Source organism: Hyperoodon ampullatus, assembly GCF_949752795.1.
Source record: "Hyperoodon ampullatus genome assembly, chromosome: 14".
Classification (NCBI taxonomy): Eukaryota; Metazoa; Chordata; class Mammalia; order Artiodactyla; family Ziphiidae; genus Hyperoodon; species Hyperoodon ampullatus.
In genome coordinates this window covers 76,145,666-76,163,093 of record NC_136927.1, presented here as the reverse complement: position 1 = coordinate 76,163,093, position 17,428 = coordinate 76,145,666, and the positions used below count along the sequence as shown (strand labels likewise).

Sequence of the window (17,428 nt, the reverse complement as noted above, 5' to 3'; positions counted from 1 at the left end):
GGTTTCTTCCTTCTGCAAGGGGACGAGCTGCCCTGTGACATGAGGATCCCGTCAGACAAGCAGGACAAGCTTCATGGCTGCCTGGAGCACCTCTTTAACCAGGTAGGGCCTTTGTCCCAACCCCGGCCTGACCTTGAATTCTTCCCATCACCCCTGGTAAGAACCCATAAGCCAGGAGCCGGGTCAGGGGCTATGAGTAATGGGTCCCTGCAACTTGGAGGGCCCTGTGGGCCAAACTAACCCAGAGCTTCCTGCCACCCAGGTGGACTCCATCCATGCACTCCTCAAGGGGCCAGTCATGAGCAGAGCTTTTGAAGAGACCAGGCATTTCCCCATGGACCACAGCTTACAAGGTGAGCAGAGAAGAGTCCCCAGGCAGGGCGAGGGATGACATCCAGCATCCGTCAGGGAGACAGGCTGCAATGGGTGACGTGTGCTGGACAGGCGGCAGGCCACCTGGGCCACGTTCTCAGCTTTGCCCCTCACCTGTTGAATGGCTGTGGGTCAGTCCAGGGGCAGTCAGCAGGTTCAGCCCGTGGGCCAAATCCAACCCACGGCCTGTTTTTGTGCAGACTGTGAGCTGAGAATGATTTTTCATTTATAATGGATTGTCAAAATGGAACAAAAGAAAGATAGAATATGTGACAGAGACTGTATGCCCTGCAAAGCCTAAATCAGTTCCTATCTGACTCTTTACAGAAAGTGTGTGGACCGCTGGGCTGGTCCCTGAGCCTTTCTGGGCCTCCGTCTGCCTGTTTATAACATGAGGGGAAGGACTGGAGCACAATTTGCCAAACCTCAGACACCCCCAGCCCCTTCATCATTTTAGACATATTCATAGAATCTGCCAACATCTTTACATTTTTTAAACCAAATTCATTTGCTGCCCGTATTATTGATAGATCCAACTGTCTCCCTTTAAAAAATTCAATTTTGAAAGGAACTTATTTAACTCCCCGTAAATGGAAAGCCAGTATATAAAATGTCATAAAATAATGATAAATCCAATGGAAACAGCAACAAAAAATGTCATTGTACTGTAGTTAGGCACTGTTGCCTGCCCAGAGCTCTTTGTTCTTTATTCCTGAGGGGGATTAGTGAGTTAAAGAAGTGTTAAGGACTTACCAGCACCAAATTGAGACCTTCTTCTTGAAATGATTGAGAGAAAAAGATTGACTTTTATGTCCCTCTATTTACTTCTCCTCCCATTTACCCATCCACCCACCTATTTATCTATCCACCCATCTGTCCACCCATCCATCCATCCATTCATCTATCCATCCATGCATCCACCCATCCATCTACCCCACTCATCCACCCATCTGTCTACTCCATGCATCCATGCATTCATACATCCAGTAAATAATTTCCAAGAACCAGCTTGTGTCAGGCCTTGTGCTGGGCCCTGGGGCCCATTAGATGAAAGTGACACTGCCTCTGACCTCAAGGAGCTTCCAGTAGAGTTCAGGAGATAGGAAAGGAAACAGGCAGTTGCTCCTAAGTGAGGGTCGGAAGTGGTGTGGAGTTGGGGTGCCCTAGCTCAGCTCTCCCTCCTGCTGTCTCAGGATCATCTCTCCCTGGGATGGACCTTAGAAAGAAGAAATGTCAAACTCAGAGGAAACAAAACCACAAATATCTCAGAAACCTGGGACTTTGTAGCAGGGAAGAGGCCAAAGGAGCGGGGACCTGTGTTTGCTTGTCTGGGGCCAGGTTCAAGTCCCTTTCTGTCACTACCCTGCTGTGTGACTTGAGGCAAGTCACTTTTCCACTCTGTGCCTGGACTTCCTCCTCTGTGTAGGGAAAAGGTTATGCTAGGTTACAACTCATGTGCCAGCTCGGTTGGTTGTGGCTGTGAGGAGGTAGTACCCGAGAATCCTTCCGTGACTACATCCAGGCTTAGGAGACAAGAATGCCCTGATTGATTTGTGATGTCTGCATTGGATTTGTTGCACCTGTGAGGAGTCACAGCCTCAGACGAGCGGGAAGGAGTGCTGAGATTGATCAGCAATGTCTGCCATGAGTGTGATACTATGAATTCGTAGCACACTTACCATGTATTTGCCTTCCATGGACCAGATAGTACCCTAGAGTCCTGCCAGCATCCTTGACCTAAGATTCTGAGCTTTGGAATCTAGTGATGGTACAGAGGCCTTTGTGCCACCATTTTCCAAAGCTATCTAATTGTCCCTTTCCTGCCCTCATGTCACTTTCTGCCCCAGAGTTCAAACAGAAAGAGGAGTGTACGATTCGTGGCCGCAGCTTGATCCAGATCAGCATCCAGGAGGACCCCTGGAACCTCCCCAATTCCATCAAGACCCTGGTGGACAACATTCAGAGATACGTGGAAGGTCAGTTGGGCAGGGAAGGCTGTAATGTGGAGGTTTTGTGGCCTTTGGTTCTTGATGTGGAATGTGGAGGGATCAGGAATGGGTCCATCTCCGTGCCCCGTGTCTCTCCAGGCCCAGGGAGAGGACAGGAAGAGCGAGTGTCCCTTTCTCAGCTGTGTCCTGCCCTAGGCAAGGCCCTGGGACAGTACACACTTGATCAAGGAACCGCTGATTTGGGGTGCCTGGGGCTTCCTTGCAGAGTCAGGAGGCTAAGAAGGCTGAACTTGTTGCTTCTCATCTTCCAAAATTGTGAATGTAGTTCAGTTCCTTTTGTTTATTAACCAGGTTACAAGTTGGGGAGTGGGTGGGTCCTGATCAGACTTGGGCCCCCAGGTAATTTTTGATGCTACAGCATTAAAAAATGTGAATCTGCTGCCAGCATTTATAATCTGAGACCCCACGCACAAATCTAGATTTCTGGCTGTTCTTTTTTTTTTTTTTTTTTTTTTTGCGGTACGCGGGCCTCTCACTGTTGTGGCCTCTCCCATTGCGGAGCACAGGCTCTGGATGCTCAGCGGCCATAGCTCACGGGCCCAGCCGCTCCACAGCACGTGGGATCCTCCCAGACTGGGGCACGAACCTGCATCCCCTGCATCGGCAGGCGGACTCTCAACCGCTGCGCCACCAGGGAAGCCCCTGGCTATTCTTGAACAATCAGAAGATCTGGCAATAACAGGCCTGCAATTCCGCTTTCACACTTGGCTGGAGATGAGTGGTGGCCACCCTTGTTAGGTGGGGGAGGGGTGCCTTCCAGTGCACATGGATCCCACCATGCCCTGTGGCCTGGGGTCTGCTTCATGCACCTTATGTTACCTGCCTGGCCCTTGGCAGCATTTGAGCCTGGGACTCCTGGGTTACAAGGATCCCAGGCCAGGGAGACATCGGACCAGGACAGCCGGAGGTGCTTGGCCCCAGGGTCATGACCCCAGGAGCAGCACCCTCTGAGTTGGAAGTCTGTGTTGGCCCTGAGCTGTCCTGTCTTCCAAAACTGTCACTGGTGAAGAGCGTGGACTCTGGAGCCAGATGGCCAGTGCTCAGACCCCAGCTCTCCCACTTACTGGCTGTGCAACCTTAGCAAGTTCCTTGACTTCTCTGTGCTTCAGTCTCTTCATGTATAAAATGGGTTCATAGTGTTGTTGTGAGGGATAAATGAGTCAGTACGAACAAGGCACCTAGTACAGTGCCTGGCACACAGTAAGTCCTCAGTAAGCATTTGCTGGTGCTATTACCACACCCTGCCCTGCATCTTAGTGCCTCCCCAGGACAGAATGTATCACAAGAGGGCAAATCCAGGGGCCTTTCAGATTTTTCTTTTAAGCCCCTTCTGGGCCCAAGAGCCTTTATTTGACAGAAAGAGACCAGGGTGTCGGGCCTGTGTCTGGAAGGTCTGGGCTTTGTCTACACGTGGGCAGGGCTTGGCTGTGTAGGACGATGTGAATAAGTACCTGAGTACACATGTGAGTGTACGTGGTCTGAGTGTGCTCCCACGTGGACATACACGCGTGTGTCAGGGTGTGCCACGCACAGGTACAAGGTGTGGGCTGGGGGCTCTGGCCCATTAGTTGGAGGGGCTGGTTGGAGTCTCTGTATAGACAGTTGGGGTGCAGCTGACAGTTGGGGTTTCATCCCCTGCATGTCCAAGGGTTTCTGGAATCTGCTCAACATTCAGTCAAAGCTTGTTGAGCACGGCTCTGTGTACCCAGAGCTTCACTGCAAGAAGGGGTCAGGCACGTGGGCTGTGGGGAGGCCTGGCTCGGCTTGCTTCTTCTGCTAACCCCTCTCAGCCCATCTCCTTCTCCTTCCAGATGGGAAGAACCAGCTGCTCCTGGCCTTGCTGAAATGCACAGGTGAGGGCTTTGACGGGGCAGCTGTCTGTGATGTGCACACACCCAGGTGCATCCGGGAGAGGCCCCCCCTGGCAGCCAGTGCCCATGACCACAGCCCGGGGAAGGCCTCTTCTGCCGGCCAAGGTTGACTTTCCCCTGGTCATCAGGTCTGCACAGGGGGAGGTAACACCATGGCCTCTAGCCCCTCCAAGAACTACTCAGACCTCACTTCTTCCTCTTGTGTCCAGGGGACAAGTCTCAGGGCCCTGGAGCCAGGAGCACTGTCTCTTGCCACTTCCCAGACCTGGGCTGATCTTGACGAGGACACGGGATAGAGCACCGACAATTAGGGAGGCTCTTTGCCGGTAGAGCCCTCAGCCCCAGCCTGGGGCTTCCTACCCTGAAGACAGTGGGGAGGAGGAGGGGCTGACGGGGGCCTAGGGGAATCTTGGAGGTGTCCTCTGTCCCTCCCTTCCTTCCAGAAATTCTCAGCCAAGGGGCAGCTAGAATAGGATCTGGGTCAGAATTGGTCACTGAAAACCCATTGGCTAGAGCCAGTCATCAAAAATAATCCCTTCCAGGGAATTCCCTGGTGGTCCTGTGGTTAGGACTCGGTGCTTTCACTGCTGGGGCCCGGGTTCAATCCCTGGTCAGGGAACTAAGATCCCGAAAGCTGCGTGGCACAGCCAAAAGAAAAAAAAAATCCCTTTCAGGATATTAGGACCCTGAATGACTGATTGCCCCAAATTGGCCAGTTCTGAAAATCACATCACAAGCAGGGGGCAAGGAAGTGGTGGTGGGGGAATGATAAGAGGAAGGCATACTTCTCAAAAATAGAGAAAATGGTAAACAGCATTTCTTAAAACATGGAGCTGGCATCATCACTCTCAATCAATGCCGAGAAATTTCCTAATAAATGAACAGCTGAGGGTAAGGGTTTGGGGAAAGCCTATGGAAAATCACAAGTTGTTTTGTTGTTTTACACAGGGAGTTGGGTCATTGAGAGGGCTGAGTTTTTCCACGGATTGGCTTGGCTTTTGGAGAGTTGAGTTTTGTGGAGTTGCCTTTGGTGCCTGGGATGAATGAATTCTGTCTGCCAAGTTGGCCCCGGATGAGTGGTCGCGTCGGGGAGAGGAGGCTGGTCCCGGGCCCCGGGTTGTGGGGTACAGGCCTGCTGATGGCACAGGAGCCCCCCGCCCAGCACGGCCCCACCCCCTCTGCCCACAGACACAGAGCTGCAGCTGCGGAGGGACAGCATCTTCTGCCAGGCACTGGTGGCTGCCGTGTGCACCTTCTCTGAGCAGCTGCTGGCGGCCCTGAGCTACCGCTACAACAACAACGGCGAGTACGAGGAGAGCAGCCGGGACGCCAGCCGCAAGTGGCTGGAGCAGGTGGCGGCCACTGGCGTCCTCCTGCACTGCCAGTCCCTGCTCTCGCCGGCCACGGTGAGTGGGGGGCGGGGGAGGTCTTGCTCAGGCTGTCGCTCACCCCGTTCATTCATTCAGCGGCTGTTTATCGAGCACCTACTTTGTGTCACTGTTAAAGGCACTGGGGACCCAGCAGTGGACAAAACAGAGAGTTCATTTACTCAGGGACCTTATACCCTGATTTGGGGGAGATAGACATAACAACTAAGGACCAGGGATGGTACAGACCAGTGGTTCTCACCAGGGCAGGTTTGCCCCCAGGGTACACTTGGCAATCTCTGGAGACATTTTTGGTTGTCACAACTGAGGGAAGAGGAAGTACTACTGGCATCTGGTGTGTAGAGGCCAGGGAGGCTGCTAAACCTCCTACAACACACAGAATGCTCACCCAGGTCCCCAGCCCCCAGCAGAGAATTATCTGGCCCCAAGGGTCAGTAGTGCTGCCGTTGAGAAACCCTCATTTATAGTGTTAAGGGCTAAGGGGAAGGTCTGGGGTGGTGGCAGTTGAAAGTTTTGATAAGGCAGCCACTGAGGGCCTCAGTGAGAGGTGACATCTGACCTAAGAACCGAAGGAGGGGAGGGGGTGAGCCATGAGGACACTGGGGAGGAGCCCTCCAGGCAGAGAGAACAGCAGGTGCAAAGGTCCTGAGGCAGGAGGATGCACTCAGTGTTTGAGCTACAACGAGGTACCCAGTGTGGCTGGAATAGAGTGAGTGAGCCAGGGGAAGGTGGGGGAGGTGAGTCCTGAGAATTAACTGGGGTCTGACTGTTCGGGGTCTTGCAGGCTGTTGTAGGACTTTGGCTGTTACTCTGAGTGGGTGGCAGTCAGGGGAGGGTTTTGAGAAGAGGAGGGACAGGATCTGACTTTGATACTTAAAGGATCACCCAGGCTGCGGGGTGGGGAAGAGTGGAGAGGGGCAAGGGCAGAAACTGGGAGACCAGTGAGCAGGCTTTGTTGATGCAAATAGCACCTTGTTTAGTCCTTGCAGTAGCCCCCAGGCAGGTCCTTTACCACCTGCCTTTTAAGGATGAGAACACTGAGGCCCAGGGAACCTGTGTGAACCTGGGAGTCTGACTCTCGGCCTGGTTCCCCCGGACTGCCCTGCCTTCTCCACTTCTCTTTTATCTCTGAGTGCCCTGTCCATCCACTCGCGGGGCTCAGAATCAGGGTGGGTCCGTCTACCAGCTCCCGGAGGAGGCAGAGCCAGTGACTCAGCATTTCGGGGTACTGGTACCCAGAGCCGATGCCCCCCAGAAATCCAGCCGGCAGCAGCACTTGCTCTGGGCTGTTTGCCCCTCCACCCGTGTGCCCAGGCCTGAGCTCCCCACACCTTGCAGCCCTGAGCCTCCTAGACATTTTCCCAGGCCGGACAGGAAGCCACAGCTGCGGCCGTTTGGGAAAGAGCGGCCGTGGTGCGCCCTCTGCTGGCCGATGTTGCAGACAGGTGCTCCCTGGTGGGAGACACCCTCTCATTGGTTTCTGGAACGGAGCACCCAGCCCTCACTTTCTTCTTCTCTGATGAGGACACCGGGACCCAGTGTGTTAATTCAGCAGTTGCCAGGATATGCAGGCTCTGAGCTGGGTGCTGCGTTGGAATGGCTCAGTGGGATTGGTGGGTTGACCCGGGTAAGAGGGCCACCCAGCATGTTAGAGCAGAGATGGGCTCTGACCTGGGAGGTGCAGGACAGGCCTGGAGCAAACACGATCTCACGTCCAGCCCCAGAGAGACCTGCGCAAGACCTCATGCCTGGTAGCGCCACAGCCTGGTGTGTCAACTAGAGTTGAATCACAGCATCTTGAAGTGAAACCTGGGGCAGGGGTGGCACCTGTGACTCCTCCACTCTGTCTTGCTATTTCAGAAAGAGGAACGGACCATGTTGGAGGACATCTGGGTGACCCTGTCGGAGCTGGACCATGTCACCTTCTCCTTCAAGCAGCTGGACGAGAACTACGTGGCCAGTGAGTGATTCCTCCCACCCCCCCCCCCCCACTGTGAGAGTCGGAGTTCTGAGGTGGAAGGGACTGCTCTGGGGTCACCCTGTCCCTCCCCCTGCCACCAGGCCAGCTGCCTAAAGTTGACCCAGGACCCAGTGCTTTCAAACCTCATGCTCCCAACATACAGGGAAGGAGAGGGTCTCTTTTTTTATAAACCCAGCCGTCTCCAACAGCGCTTAAGAGGGAAAAACAGCCAGTACCCAGTTCTTATTAAAACTCCTAGAGATAACCTTCTGTGGGATGAAGACGTGTTAAGATTTTCTAAGAACTTACAGCATAATTTTCTTCTTTCCTTTCTTTCTCCCTCCCTCCCACCCATCTTTCCACTCGCCCACCCACTCATCCACTCATTCATCTACTCGTCCATCCACCCATCCATTTATCCATCCATCCATCACCCATCCACCCACACACTCATCCATCTATCCACATACCCATAATTTCGAGCACATGATACGTGTCAGGCTCAGTTTTAGGTTCTGGGCCACAGTGGAGAGATATACGGCCATGGTTTCTGCCCTCCTGGAGCTCACATTGTGGTCCAGTGGGTCTCAGCCCTGGCTGCACTGGGATCGCCCAGGGAGCTTTTCAGATACTGATGCCTCAGTCCCAGTCCCAGCCCTGATGATTTGGATTCAGTCTGTGGGGTGGATCCTGGGCACTGGGATTCAAGATAAGCTTTCCAGGTGACTTTGTTGTATAGCCAGGACTGAGAATCACTGTGCTCGGTTCTAGAGCCATGGTTCTCTGAGTGTGATCCCTGGACCAGCGGCACCTGGAAGCTTATTAGCCTAATTCTCAGGGCCCATCCCAGACCTGCTGAATCCAAAACTGGAAGCAGAGCCCAGAAATGTGTGTCAGCAAGCCCTCCCGGTGATTTTGAAGCATGCTAGTTGGGAACCCCTGCTTTTTTTGTTGTTTTTTATTATCACCTCCCTAAGGAGCTTGTTTAGACAATTTTTTCCTAATTGCCACACCCCCATGAAATTTTTATATCATGAATATACTATATATCTGTTTATGTACTATATGTATATTTGTGCTTTACATATGAAAAGAGTAAGGTTTTTTTTTTGCCTTTGCCCCCAAAACCAATTTTTACCTCCTCGGAGGTGATATCACCCTGTTGAGCATGTGTAAACTAGAGTCTAGAAGCACAATGGGTTTCATTTCGGGTACCCATTGGAATTGGTTGGCAGTGGCTGCCTGTCTGTAGGCCAGCTTGGGTTCAGGGAGAATTATCCATCAATTAGTGATGTCTGCTATGGGTGCAGGAGGGGGTGTTAGTGCCCTAACTTTTTGAGGGTAGCTTTTGCCAGGTAGAGGCCCTGGGCTACCAGGTGAGGGGTAAAAGGAGCACTGGTGAGGCTCTGAAGATAAACACGGACACCTCCGCAGCTGGGCAGAATCCATGTCCGGTGTAAGAATTAAGCAGTAGAAACTGGGACCTGTCAAGGGAGGTGAAAAGGGAGGTCAGAGGCTGCTCCTCTGAGTGGTAGGGGGACGGGGCTATCTGAGGTACCCCGAGGCTGTGGGAGGGCAGGGAGGTCTGAAGCCGCGGCTCTGGGGTGGGCAGACAGCGGGGTCCTGGGACATCACGGTGGCGATCTGAAGGAGGTCTGTAGCTGCCCTCGCGGAGGTGGGGCAGGGCCCCTCCGGCCTTGATGGTGAACCCTCTGCCCCGCCGCGTCCCCCACCAGACACCAACGTCTTCTACCACATCGAGGGCAGCCGGCAGGCACTGAAGGTCATCTTCTACCTGGATAGCTATCACTTCTCCAAGCTGCCCTCCCGCCTGGAGAGCGGGGCCAGTCTAAGGCTGCACACCGTGCTCTTCACGAAAGGTGAGCCGCGGGGACGGGCTGAGTGGGGCCCACTGGGGGAATGGCCGTGCACACCGGAGCCGAGCACCCGCCCTCGCTCTTCTTCCTGCACAGCCCTGGAGAACATGGAGGCGCCGCCTCCTCCAGGCAGCCCGACGGTGGAAGGTTTGCAGCAGGAGATCAATGCCCAGTCCCTGGAGAAGGCTCAGCAGTATTACCGCAAACTCAGGTATCTGCACGGGCTACGTGATGGGGGCAGGATGCTGAGCACCGCCACGGGGAGTGAGCAGTAGCGTGTAAGGCACCAGACAGGCCCCCAGTGCGGGGGCGGGCAATGCCGTTTCTTGAGCATCTACTGTGCGCCAGGCCCTCTGCCTACACGAGCTCATCAGATTCTCACAGCAGTCACTGGCACATTCTAACCCAGCCATTCTAACCCACTTTGAAGATGAGGAAACTGATGCCCAGAGAGCACACCCAGCTTGGCCAAGTCACACAGCTAGACTGGGTCTGCTTGGCTTCAAAGCAGGTCCCTCCATCTGGGAGGAGATGCCTGTTTCATTCTGCATGGGGGTGGGAGCTGGGACAGGGGCCCTGGGATCCTTGAGCCTGTGAGTGAGGGACATGACCCCAGAGCCTCGGCCCTGCTCAGGGGAGACCCCCAGAGAGAAGAGAAGAGTAGGGGTCACATCCGCCAGGAGGAAGCCTGGGGCCCAAGGAGGCAGCTCCCACTACTGCTGCCCCCATCCCAGCCCGTTCCTACTTCTGTCTTACCTTCTCCCTCCGTGAAGAAGGTGGGCTGAGAATTAGGAGACCGGGGCTTCAGGGTGTGGCAAGGGCTTTACTATTTGGAAATGGGAGAATGATGCTTTCATACGTCTGTTCAGGGAAGACATCTACCTGTATTATTCTAACTGGCATCTCTTTGGATCATTCGATGCCATCAATCTGTTCTGTGCCATTCGCTGAATATTTAAAAAATTGCCACTGTAATCATTCCTTCATCTCTTCTTTCATTCAGCACCTGTCACTCAGGGCCTTCCATAGGCCAGGTTCTGTTCTGGGTACTCGCTTAGGAGTCAGCAGTGACCAAACAAAGCCTGTTCTTCATGGAGGGTAGATTCTAGAGCTGTTGTGGTCTGGCCCACCCCCTGTTTTGTCCATAAAGTTTTATTAGCACACAGCCACGTTCCTCCGTGTGTGTATCGTCTCTGGCTGCTTTGGTGCTGCAACAGCAGAGCTGAGTAGCATCTTGATAGAGACGACTGGTCTACACAGCCTAAAATATTTACTCTTCGGCCCTTTACAGAAAAAGTTGGCCGAGCGCTCTTCTAGAAGGGGAGATAAGCAATAACCCAGTAAACAGAGCAGTGTGACGTGTCAAGTGATGAGGGTGCTCAGAGGAGAGACACAGCAGGATGGGAGAGAGAGTGGGGTGTCGGTGCTGATTCTGACGGCCAGTCAGGGGGAGGTGGCATTTGAGGAGTGCCTGGGAGGCCCCTTCCTGCTTCCCCCAGGGCTGTTGGAGGAACAGGTGACTGTGGGTGTGGAAAGCTGTGCCAGCCGCTCTTAATGATTTGTTTCCTCCGGTTGTTGGAGGGCAAAGAGGCTGCGGCTGCAGTGGGGCAGGGGCTGGGAGGACGGCGGGCATGGCGGCCCTACCCTCACCCCCGTCTTTCTCTCTCAGGGCATTTTACCTGGAACGGTCTAACCTGCCCACGGACGCCAGCACCACAGCGGTGAAGATAGACCAGGTGTGCCCTCCCTCCCCTCACCTGCCGTGGAGCTTGGGCAGGGCTGGGGGTTCGCGCGGTCAGACAGGGCCCAGGGTCACACCCCGGCCAGAATCCTGGCCGAGACGCCCCAGAGGCCTCTGCCGTCCCTCCTCCAGGAAGTCTTCTGGGATAACTCCTTCCCCATTCGAGAAATCCTAACATCTTCCCCACCCGCTTCAGAATTCCTTAGGTGATGTATTCTCACTGGCACCCACTCACCTGTGCCTCTTGCATCTGTCTTGTTCATCGCAGCATCTCTCTGAGGCTGGAGCCTCACACCAGATGCGGCCATGCAGTGCCCTTTTTGTGTGTTTCCAGTTTGTTGCCAGCATTTAAAAGTCAAAAGGTTTCCCACAAAACGGAGGCTTCTAGTTTATCTTGAGCAGTGGAAATACCTGGCTGTCTGGGCCACATTCCTGCCTGTTGCACTCAGCCTTGTGGGGGCTGTGCCCCGCCCCCCCCCGCCGCATGCTGCAGGCCTTTCCCCCTCTGCCCAGGCTCTATCAGGCCTCGATCTCTTATTTTAAAAAATTTATTTACTTATTTATTTGGCTGCATTGGGTCTTCGCTGCGGCACACGGGATCTTCGTTGCAGCGCTTGTTGCGGCGCGCGGGCTTCTCTCTAGTTGTGGCGTGCGGGTTTTCTCTTCTCTCGTTGTGGCGTGGGTTCCAGAATGCGTGGACTCTGTAGTTTGCGGCACGTGGGCTCCAGTTGAGGCGTGTGAGCTCAGTAGTTGTGGCGTGTGGGCTGAGTTGCCCTGCGGCGTGTGGGATCTTAGTTCCCCGACCAGGGATCGAACCTGCGTCCCCTGCATTGGAAGGCAGATTCTTTACCACTGGACCACCAGGGAAGTCCCTATCAGGCCTTGATTTTTTTTTTTTTTTTTTGCGGTACGCGGGCCTCTCACTGCTGTGGCCTCTCCCATTGCGGAGCACAGGCTCCGGACGCGCAGGCTCAGCTGCCATGGCTCACGGGCCCAGCCGCTCCGCGGCATGTGGGATCCTCCCAGACCGGGGCACGAACCCATGTCCCCTGCATTGGCAGGCGAACTCTCAACCACTGCGCCACCAGGGAAGCCCCCAGGCCTTGATTTTGACAGTGGTTTTGGGGCTCCTGGCCTCGGACCGTGAGGCTGGGCTCCGAGAGAAGGGCGGGGCACAGCCCTTCGGGAGTTTGTATAATAGTCTGGCTGGCAGAGTCTTGAGCCGACACAGGAAGCACTGGCCAGTGTTCTGTGCCTGCACAGGTGACGCAGGAAAAGGGGAGGTGGCGCAGAGCAGAAGGGAAGGCTGATCCTGGGGAGGTGCCGCTATTTGGAGAGGACAGGAGTGGGTATTCGCTGAGGCTTGGTCGTGGGCACACCTGGGCAGGTGAAGAGAATTAGATGGGAGGGATAGGCCTGAAATACATCGTGAGCATATGAGGTGAGCCGAGAGGACAGCTGCTGTAACGGAGCTGGATTGGAGCTGATGACGGGAGGAAGGACAGGTGGGGGCCTCCTCCGACCGTCCGGGTGTGTGTGCCTCGCAGCTGATCCGCCCCATCAATGCCCTGGACGAGCTCTGCCGCCTCATGAAGTCCTTCGTCTACCCCAAGCCTGGTGCCGCTGGGAGCTTGGGCGCCGGCCTCATCCCCATCTCCTCCGAGCTCTGCTACCGCCTGGGGGCCTGCCAGGTCACCATGTGCGGCACGGGCATGCAGAGGTGCGCGGGCCCTGAGCGGGGGCGGGCCTCTGGGCCATTTGGGGGCCCGGGACGGGAGGACGAAGGCCAGGTTTGAATCCCGATTCTGCCGCTGCCTGTCGAGCCCAGACGAGGCCGTGGCTGCCCCCGCCCCCCCCACCGAGCCTCAGTTTGTCTGCTGTGAAATGGGATCTCGGGAGGAGGTGGTCCTCTGAGGGCTGCTGAGCTTCCCGGTTCTCTCACCCTGGTTGGTGTGACTGAGCGTCTCTGCAGCCTGGTTCTGCTGGAGCATCCATTCAACATAAGCAGGAATGATCGTGCCTCTTGGTTGGGGCAGATCTGGACACTTTCCCACTTCTGTCCTCTGTCCCTGCTGCTCTGACTGGGGCCTTGGGGGCCGTGCGGGGGCAGGCAGTCGCCCCCGTCTCACCTGCCGCCCCTGTTGCCGCCCCGCTGCAGGAGCACCCTGAGCCTCTCCCTGGAGCAGGCGGCCATCCTGGCACGGAGCCACGGGCTGCTGCCCAAGTGCATCATGCAGGCCACGGACATCATGCGGAAGCAGGTGAGGGGCCCCATCCCCCGGGGCCCCACCAGGCTGCGTGCAGGGCACCCAGATCCGGGCCCGGTGGGCACAGGGAGAGGTGGACTCACAGCCCGGGTGGGATGAGGGGCCGTCTGGGGACTGGGCTGATGCCCGTCTCCCCATCTAGAGGGCTGAGGATTTCGGCTCCCATTACGCCCACCCACACCCACGTGCTTCCTCAAGCGCCCTGGACTCCGTGCAGAGGCAGCCCGGGGCCTCACCGTTCTTTCTTCCCAGGGCCCCAGGGTGGAGATTCTGGCCAAAAACCTCCGAGTCAAGGACCAGATGCCCCAGGGTGCACCGCGGTGAGTGGCTGTCCCTCCCCGTCTCCTTTCCTCTCCTCCCTTCCGTGAAGACCAGGACTCGGGCTGGGCTTCACCCCAGACAGACCCGCTGGTGTTCAGATGGGGCTTCCCCTCTCATTTACGGGACCCCATTTGGGAAACGACAAACACGACTCAGTCTGTTACCTCCCAGAGCTCCCACTTCGGCTGGGAAAGTGAGGCAGGGCCCCCACCGTGAGCCATGGGGCAGTAATTTGTGTGCCCCCCACCGGCTCACCCACCGCCCTTCTGTGCCGCCCTGCTGCCCTCAGAGCCCTCAGCCCGCCTGCTTCATCCTGTCCTCAGGGCCCATCGTCTCCACGTTGATGTCAGACCTTCTCGTGGTACTGTGTGCAGCCCCCTTTCCCAGGAATAAATCATTTTTGTGCGTCCTCCCTCTCCATCCACACGGCCCTGCTTTGCTGTTGACATAGGCCCACAGTTTTTAAATAACTTTTTAATTTTGAAATAGTTTGACTATCTGACTATTTGGAAATAGTTTGACTCACAGGAAGTTGCAAAAATTGTACAGGGAGTTTCCACGTGGTCCTTCACTCAGCTCCCCCCGCCAAGAATCATGTCTCACGTAACCACAGGACATAGTCAAGACCAGGAAACGGTGTTGGAGCAATACAAGAACTCATACAGATCTTATGTATGTTTCACTAGTTTTTGCATGCACTCTCTTAGCCCTCGTTATTATTATTATTATTATTATTATTTTTAGGCCACGTGGCATGGCTTGTGGGATCTTAGTTCCCCGGCCAGGGATTGAACCCGGGCCCTCAGCAGTGGAAGTGTGGAGTCCTAACCACTGGACTGCGAGGGAATTCCCCTCATTACTTTTACTTTTTTATTTTATTTTATTTTATTTATTTATTTATTTATTTTTTATTTTTTTTTTTTTTTGCGGTACGCGGGCCTCTCATTGCTGTGGCCTCTCCCGCCGCGGAGCACAGGCTCCGGACGCGCAGGCCTAGCAGCCACGGCTCACAGGCCCAGCCGCTCCGTGGCATGCGGGATCCTCCCGGACCAGGGCACAAACCTGCGTCCCGTGCATCGGCAGGTGGGTTCTCAACCACTGCGCCACCAGGGAAGCCCCTATTTTTTTATTTTTAATTTTTATTTTTTGGCCTCACCATTTGGCATGCGAGATCTTAGTTCCCTGACCAAACCCGTGCCCCTTGCAGTGGAAGCATGGATGCTTAACCACTCGACCGCCAGGGAGGTCCCTCCCCTCATTACTCGTAAATACTTTTATATGTCGCTTCCCCCACTTCAGGCACCATTCTAGTATCTTTACCTGTATTAACTTATTTGCTCCAAACAACAACTCTGTGAGCAAGGTACTATTACTATCCCCCATTGGCAGGTGGGGACACTGAGGCCCAGAGAGGTTAAGTATCATGTCCATGGTCACACAGCTAGCACACAGAATCACAGAGTTGCGCTTCTGAACCCAGGCATTCTAGGTCCAGAGCCCACGCTCCTGACCACTGTGCCACCTTGCTTCCCTGTCCTGTCCGTGTCACCACAGCAGCCTCCTGTCCGGTCCCCCTGCCATCATTCTCCCCACAGCAGATCTACCGTCTCCCCTGCTTGAAACCCATTAGTGGCTCCTTCTTACTTGAGGGTAGAGCTCAGAATCCTCCCAATGCAGAAAGAAAACCAAGGTAGCTCCCCACGTGCTGCAGGGAGAGGCCCCCAAGATATATTAAGTAAAAGACTCCAGTGGCAGAGTGCTGGGTCTACTTTGCCACCATTAGCGTGGAAAAATGCACACACACCCACACAAGTATCTTAACACAAACATGCGCACGTATATGTGTCTGTTTTTGTAAACCCCTTGGCAGTTTGGAGGGAGCAAGACTCCTGTGGGGCGGGGACTGTACCACTAGGGGAAAGTGGGTGGCATCAATAATTTTTCACTCTGCATTTTTTTACACCTGTTGAGTTTTGTTTTCTGGGCATGGATTACACGTTCACATAGATCATATGTTGCAATAATAATAATAGGCCTTGGCCTGCCCGGCTGGTCCTCATCCTCTTCACCTCCATCCACCAGGCTCTACCGCCTCTGCCAGCCGCCGGTGGACGGAGACCTCTAGACACTGAGGTGCCTGGTGCTTGGCTGCGTCCTCTGGAGCTGGGATTTGGGAGGACACAGGGGGCCGTGTGGCCTCCTCCAGAGCTGGCCCGAGACCTCCTCTCCTGCCTGCTTGAAGATCTGTCCGGCCTCCTCCATCACCTCCTGGGAGGATAAGCAGTGCCCCCACTCTTGGATGAGCTGGTGGATCGGCCCTGGGCTGGCATGTTCTTCACACTTCTGCCAGAAGCCCGAGGTGTGCTGGGGACCCACAGAACGGATGGGTGCAGCCAGGGCCTGGGCTCCGGCCTGCAGGTCCCTAGAACACAGGGGAGAAGTCACGGGCACTGCAGCTGGAGGCCCGCGGCCCCAGCTCCCTCGGGATGGCTCAACCTGCACTTTGGAAACCTCTGGTTTCCTTCTATGTCCACATTCCAGGCGACCACATGTGTCTGCTCCTCTTTCTCACCTTAGCTTCCAGATTCCCCCCTAACCCTGTACTAATCTGCCCGATGGACTCGGAAAAGCTGGGCCTCTGCCAGTAAAGACAGAGGGACAGGGCACAACGCCTGTTACCAAGAAAACGGTCGAAAGCCACACCAGCTTCCGCCATCAGCGCCATTGGAACTGGAGCCATCAGCCCTGGGCACGAGATTTGCTCTGACTTTATTTATATGGCGTGAACTCCCTGTGGTTTATTTTGGGGTTTTTATGTTGTCATTGGTATCGCTGAGATTTTTTCCCCCCAGGTTGTGTAATTATATATTTGACATTTTAAATTTCAAAGAAAGCTATATTGTCTAACAGGGGACCAGCATAAGGTAGTATTGACAACTTTTCCCAGTTCTACTAAAAAAAGAAAAAAAAAACCCTAAATTATTGAAAATTCAAAAGATGTCATTATTTCATCTTTTTAATATTAGGGTCTTAAGATATGGCTTACAGGTATCAACTAGGGTTCCTTTTCCCACCCACCCTCGGTTCTCCAGCAGTTGGTCTGTATCAGGGTGAATTACTTTGTTCTTTGAATGACTGGCTACAAGGGTTTGAGAGGTGGCTGGGCCAGGCCTGGGGGCTGGAGGGGGTTGAACCGTCCATTGGAGAGGCATTCCCACACTGGTGTCTGTCCTCTGCAGGTAAAAGGGCCGCTGGGAAACACTGAGTGGTACCTTCTGTAATTTATTTTTTAATGTTAACTCAGAGCAGGACATTTGGGACTTCTCAGCCAGCTAGAGAGACAGGACGCTACCCTGCCCACCTGGACACAGGGACCCACACAGGATCCCCCCTCTGACCCCCCCCAGCAGTTTGTCCCCTCTAGGTTCTGTTGCCAGCAGGGAAATGTCACAGCTGGGACAGAAGGGAGGAGTCTTTCCAGCCTTGGCTGATGGGTGAAATCAGGTGTGGGTTTCCCGCTGCCCTGGAGGCTTGAAGACCCATCAGCATCTTGGCCCCCTGCACCCCCAGGGGCCGCCTTCCCTCTCTTGCCACCCTGCACCAGATTGCAAGAGGTGGGCTT

General features: G+C 54.8%; 1 protein-coding gene across 1 annotated transcript in view; it reads left to right on the top strand.

Moving 5' to 3' along the window:
- PREX1 (phosphatidylinositol-3,4,5-trisphosphate dependent Rac exchange factor 1) overlaps window positions 1-15,931 on the top strand; it is a gene marked incomplete at both ends in the record, with an annotated part of 192,336 nt that extends 176,405 nt beyond the window's left edge. Inside the window, 13 exons of the mRNA XM_079720103.1 lie at window positions 20-102; window positions 263-353; window positions 2,220-2,348; window positions 4,193-4,234; window positions 5,441-5,658; window positions 7,501-7,600; window positions 9,337-9,480; window positions 9,574-9,688; window positions 11,147-11,213; window positions 12,766-12,938; window positions 13,377-13,479; window positions 13,738-13,805; window positions 15,889-15,931. Of these exons, the coding sequence (XP_079576229.1) occupies window positions 20-102; window positions 263-353; window positions 2,220-2,348; window positions 4,193-4,234; window positions 5,441-5,658; window positions 7,501-7,600; window positions 9,337-9,480; window positions 9,574-9,688; window positions 11,147-11,213; window positions 12,766-12,938; window positions 13,377-13,479; window positions 13,738-13,805; window positions 15,889-15,931 (1,376 nt within the window). The remainder of the gene's footprint in view (window positions 1-19; window positions 103-262; window positions 354-2,219; window positions 2,349-4,192; window positions 4,235-5,440; window positions 5,659-7,500; window positions 7,601-9,336; window positions 9,481-9,573; window positions 9,689-11,146; window positions 11,214-12,765; window positions 12,939-13,376; window positions 13,480-13,737; window positions 13,806-15,888) is intronic.
- Between the last annotated feature and the right edge of the window lie 1,497 nt (window positions 15,932-17,428).